Below are 6,000 nucleotides of genomic sequence, written 5' to 3'. Positions count from 1 at the left end.
TAATATCCCGTTTCATTGTCATATATAAAAATACAATAATATTCCAATTCACAAGAAATTAATTTGATGAAGTGACTATTTTTACGAAGATATTTTTCTGTAAAAATTATATTATAAATTATTAAATAATTTGGTATATTTTATTAAATATATTTAATTGAACTATCTAATAGTTTATAATATAAATTTTATATAAAAATATCTTTATTAAAATAACCATAATTGCATGAATTACAAAAAATAAAATAAAAAATAAAGTAATGTCTTAAGTGTTTTTTTTCAGAATGACAAGAATCATGTAAGTATGTGTGTACTTATATGTATGTATAGATATATGTATATGTATGTGTGTTAGTTGGGAGTGATTTGGAATTGAAAGAGGCCATCTTTTCATGTCTTAGCTTACTGACATTGATATTGATAGTTGATACATCATTTGGGTCCATCTACTTCTTCATCTTTTTCTTTCTCTCCATTTCTTATTCATCCTTGTCAACTCAATAAATAACACTAACTACTACTACTACCACTTACTACTTATTATTAAAGAAGGAGAAACAGATAGATAGAGAAAGAAAGAGATAATGGGGTCTTTGGCAATGGTAGCTGAAAGTGAAGCAAAGAAGAAGAAAGGAGCAATGTGGTTGTATCCAAAGGTTTTGGGTTTCAATCCTTCTCAAAGATGGGGTCACTCTGCTTGCTTCTCCAATTCCCTTATGTATATCTTTGGGGTATTATTTTATTACTAATTACTACTGAGAAAGTGCTTTTGTGTCATTTAATGATGTCTGAAAAGTTTTCATAATCTTAAGTAGTACTATTACTTAGTTAAACTTGTCTCAAGTTCTGCTTTTCAATCTTTGTTTATTTTAATTTTTTTTTATTCGCTATCTTTGGCTAATAACCAAACACACTTTCTTCTCTGAATTTTAGTTTTTTCCCTCATTCATCTCATCACCTATGTTTTATTTATTTCTTTCTGTAATTAGTGGGGACAATGCTTGTTTTTTTGACAATCATCTTTCTGCTTTCTTAATATAGAAAAAATCACATTTTTTTGTTGTTGTTCTTGCTCTTCTTCTCTCCTTGTGTTATGCTTCAAAACTTCCAGAACATGCACTTGAATAGAAACATTCTTCCATTCCTTTGAAATCTGAGAACTTCATTTTCTTATTTCTTTTTTTTTTTCTTTTTTGGGTGAAAAAAGTTCTGAGGAATATCTATCTTAATTAATTACTTTGATGTCTCTTCACTCTTGTTTCATGTTGATTAGTTTTAATTATTGCAAAACTCCCATTTTATCATTTTAAGCAAGATTAACCTTCTTAAAGTCAGTTTTAGCTTAGTTTTTAATTATTCGAAAACTCTTATTTTATCAGTTTAATGTTAGTAAAGTTATTTTATCTTAGGTAATTACTTTCTTAATTAGGTGTCTCTTGATGGTTAATTAGTTTCAAGTATAAATTGCAGAATCTCTAATTTTATCATGTTAAGAATTACTTGATTAACTGAAAGAAATAACTCTTATTAAGAAAATGCATGAATATTATTCTAAATTTCTAATTTCCATTCTGTTTATTTGATCAATACTTGATATGATTCAAGTCTTGTACTTTGGTTACACTGCCTTGAAGGCTTACTAACCGTTGTTGAAAAGTTTATGTTTAGAAATGATTATAATTATGGTATGTTTTGACACATTTTCAGGGCTGTTGTGGGGGGCTGCATTTCAGCGATGTTGTGTGTTTAGACCTCGAGAAAATGGCCTGGAGCAAGCTCGCCACCACAGGCGAAAAGCCGGGACCTAGAGATAGCCACAGTGCTGTTCTTGTTGGGAACAAGATGATTGTGTTTGGTGGCACAGATGGCTTCAAGAAGGTAAATGACACTCACATCCTCGACCTTGTCACGAAAGAGTGGATTCGGCCAATGTGTCATGGGACTCCTCCTTCGCCGAGGGAGAGTCACACTGCCACTCTTGTTGGTGACAAGAGGATAGTTATCTTTGGTGGTAGCGGTGAAGGCGAGGCAAACTACTTGAATGATTTGCACATTCTAGACCTTAGAACAATGAAATGGAGTTCGCCTTTGTTGAAAGGCGAATTCCCTGTCCCCAGGGATAGTCACACAACTCTTGCAATAGGCAACAAGCTTGTTGTGTATGGCGGAGATTGCGGCGATCACTATCATGGGGATCTTAGTATGCTTGATATGGAAACAATGACTTGGTCAAAGGTATCCTCCTAACTACTAAATGAATTCCAACAGAGTGTAAATATCAAATTTGTGTGTCATTTAGTATTTAGCAATATTTTTAGGATGCAATATCTTTATATTATACAAAATTGCAATTCATGTTTTTCAACTTCATGGGTCTTAATGGTTTTTCCTTAAATTTGCAATTCAATTCTAGTTGAAAATTCAAGGTTCTTCACCAGGAGTAAGGGCTGGTCATGCCGCCGTGAATATCGGTACCAAGGTAAGTTCTTCTACATCCTTTTTTCTTTCTTTCTTTAAAATATTTAGTTATGAATATTTCCATTTTCATCAAGACTTATTAATAAATGTATGATACTCTTAACTAAGCAAATGAACACTACATACTTTATAGGTGTACATCATTGGAGGAGTAGGAGATAACCGTTATTATAATGACATTTGGGTCTTTGATATCTGCACTTGTTCGTGGACTCAACTCGATGCTGGTGGTCAACAGCCGCAAGGGCGGTTTTCTCATACGGCCATTGTCATGGACATGGACATTGCCATGTTTGGCGGGTAGTTTCCTTGTGAACTAATTAACTAACCCTATCCTACTTTATAAACATGACAAATTTTACACTTCACTTTCTATATCCTTTGGTTAATATGATCTTATAGCAGGTGTGGAGAAGACGAACGTCCTCTAAATGAATTGTTAGTATTGCAGCTTGGAGGGGAGCATCCGATCGGACGCCATAACATTTCGATGTGCAAAGTTTTTGGAACTTACTGGAATCAAGAAAAGAGGACTATTCCAGAAGCAGATAACAACTTGGTACAGAATCTCGTTATGTACTTGTTCATGTAATAGTTTTATTTCTCTTACAAAATTTTGTACTAACCAATGTTTTTTCGAAGCAGAATATGCCACCAACAGAAGGACTAGGAAAATGGGGTTACGAACTAGTTTCGGAGAAAGCGCAGCCTTATCAGTTTGATTCAGGTGGGGTTAAGTTAAGACTTGTTTTTTAAGATCACATTTTGTGAGAAAAAGGACATTTCATCATTCAAGGACTAATTATTGACCCAAGATGCGATTCGATGCAGGTATTTTGCAACAGAAGAGAAGAAGAATTGCGGCTGCGAAGGTGTGGGATGTTGACTCAGAGCAAGAAGAGCATTCTCTTTCGCATTCGCAGCATTCTTCGCCATCTCAGTCCGATCAAGAACAGACCCCAGGTCAAAAGGTGAATGCATCCGTCATGGATTCGCAACGGTATCATTTGTTCAAACATATCAATAGAATTCCAAGCAATGAAAATGGCTTGAGTAATAAGAAATCTTTGAGTTTAAACAATGTCACACAAAGAAGTCCACAACCACCAGATCTTCATCTCCTAGATCATCAACAGAAACAAGCAGCCGCAGATCAGAAGCCGGTAGCGCGAGGACACGTTCAGCATCTGGTAGATCTTTTGCTTTCAAAATTTCAGAATTCAACTATGCTAACAAAATTTCCTTATCCTGTTTCATGTTACTTAGAGTTTTAGTCCTTTCTTTTCAATCCTAGATTGGCGCTGAAGTTCGAGGGAAGGTCGACGGAGCCTTCGATTCGGGGTTGCTCATGACTGCAACCGTGAATGGAAGAATTTTCAGAGGAGTGTTGTTTGCACCTGTTAGCTTCTCAACTCTGCTTACATTCTCACATTTTAATGCTTTAAATATCTTGAGTCTCTTATTACTTTTGGTGTACTAGTTTTTTATCCTCATCATTATAAATGTTTTAAAATATTTATTTATTTCATAAAAATATCAAACTTTAAACCTATTTTTTGTTGTGGTTCCCTAACAAATGTATTTGAAAATTGTTATCAGGGAGCAGGAACAAGCAGTGCTGAGCCAAATTGTTCTTTACCATGTTCATTTTCTTCACCTCATCATCAAACATTGATGAACACAAACCAAGTAGAGATTTTGAGGCATTATTCCAAGCAGGTAGCTAACAATAATAATAATAATAATAATAATAATAATAGTTCGCATGTAGAGAGTTATAATGGTAGGCAAGATCTAATAGCTACTAGACCATTTCCAATAATGAGAGGCACTAATAATGGATCATTATCCAGAGACCATAATAATAATAATAATAAAATGAGGAGTGATCTTCAAGGATTGGCTTTGACACTTGGAGGGCCTGCTAGTAGTGGCAACAATGCTTGAAAATTAGTGATTAATGATGAGGAGGGTAACTAATAAGGTTCATGTGATGTAAATTTTAGAAATAATTATTATTCCTTTGTACTTCTATGGTTTATTGAGTTTATGTGATCAACCATTATTTGTGTAGATGTTTTATTCACATTTTTTTAGTAATGAGCAAGTCTTTTTAATTTCTTGCCACCATATATTAGATATAAAAGTATTCATGTATTACTACTTAATTGCCTAAGTTTTTAGGAAAGATAATTTATGACATGATAACTAGTATATCTGTTTTTAATTTTTATAACTAAAGAATTTAGAGTAATTCATAACACATACAAGATACAAGTATACTATACACGTTCGGAAGATTAAATTAAATTTCATTCGTATATTACAAGATTTTTTTGTTGTAGAATGGGTATTGACAAGATAGGTACCTAATAATGGTCTAAAGTTTGGATAATTGAAATTGTTGTTATTATTAAACTATCCTTGACTGGATTGGAACCAATTTGAAGGATCGACAAAAGGAGAGCAAGTAATTAATTTCTTATCCATATAATTCTTTTGAATCATTGGCGGTTGACAGATGCTTAGTTTAGATTTATAGCAAATTAGTTCTTAATCCGCGTTAGAATAGAAGATAACGTGAAATATAAAAAAAAAAAAAAAATCTTATTTTTGTATTAAATATTATAATTAATATATTATACTATAAGTTTTATACACTACTTAATAAGTTATACGCTACATTTGTTATTTCTATGCTTATCTTAAAAATTTAGTTTTACTACTACCCTAATCGAAAATGTCACAAAGCAGTTATATATATATAGGGTGAAGTTTATAGTGGAGAAAATATTCTATTTGGTTCTTGAAATTATATTCAAGTTTTAATTTAGTTTTTAAAATTTTAATTGTTTTAATTTAGTCCTTAAATTTTTTAAATTTTAATCACGTTAGTTTTTGGATGGTTTTTACTTCAATTTTAAGGAGTAAATTGAAGTTTGAGTATAACTTTAAGAACCAAATTGAATATTTTCTCTTTATAATGACTGTTATTTCAGTAGTTGTGGTGATTATGTAATGTTGGCAACTTTTTTTATATATTTTTGTAAATTTTTAATTAAAAAATATTTTCAAATATTAAAAAAATATTATTTTAATTTAGCAACAGTTTTAAGTATTGTTAAAATTATATAATTATTGTAATCATTATAATAATATATAGGCCTCATCATGCACTTATATATAAATGATCTAATAATATACAATTATTTTTAAATAAAAATAGAAAAGTGAAATTCTATTGGATGAAGAAGAATAATACACAAGGATTCGAGAAAAACAAAAATAAATCATAAATATGTTCTTATTTTATCCAATTGTATGTTAATAATATTAACAATTAAGTTTTCTTCAAATAAACTCTAGTTTATTTGTCACAAGTTTTAAAATTATTCTGAATGGCAAATTTATTTCAGTTTTACTATTAAAGTTTGGGATATGTTTTACTTTTATTTCTACCATTTAAATCTATTAAATTATTAAATTATTGACGTTTTAATATTTTGATAGATAATTTTATCT

General features: G+C 31.0%; 1 protein-coding gene across 2 annotated transcripts; it reads left to right on the top strand.

Moving 5' to 3' along the window:
- The first annotated feature begins 492 nt into the window (after nucleotides 1-492).
- On the top strand, nucleotides 493-4,608 carry LOC112779447 (uncharacterized). 2 transcript variants are annotated; one of them, XM_025823713.2, is made up of 9 exons: nucleotides 493-731; nucleotides 1,708-2,235; nucleotides 2,414-2,479; nucleotides 2,612-2,778; nucleotides 2,881-3,037; nucleotides 3,124-3,205; nucleotides 3,310-3,668; nucleotides 3,773-3,877; nucleotides 4,078-4,608. In XM_025823713.2, exons 1-9 carry the CDS (start codon nucleotides 585-587, stop codon nucleotides 4,423-4,425), a joined length of 1,959 nt encoding a protein of 652 aa, XP_025679498.1. In that variant the 5' UTR covers nucleotides 493-584; the 3' UTR covers nucleotides 4,426-4,608. The 2 variants fall into 2 exon arrangements, with proteins under 2 accessions (XP_025679498.1, XP_025679499.1); XM_025823714.2 differs by having other exon boundaries at nucleotides 495-731; nucleotides 2,884-3,037.
- The last annotated feature ends 1,392 nt before the right edge of the window (nucleotides 4,609-6,000 follow it).

Source organism: Arachis hypogaea, chromosome 19, assembly GCF_003086295.3.
Source record: "Arachis hypogaea cultivar Tifrunner chromosome 19, arahy.Tifrunner.gnm2.J5K5, whole genome shotgun sequence".
Taxonomy (NCBI): domain Eukaryota; kingdom Viridiplantae; phylum Streptophyta; class Magnoliopsida; order Fabales; family Fabaceae; genus Arachis; species Arachis hypogaea.
The sequence above is the reverse complement of the archived record's forward strand: the minus strand, read 5'-3'. Positions and strand labels throughout refer to the sequence as shown.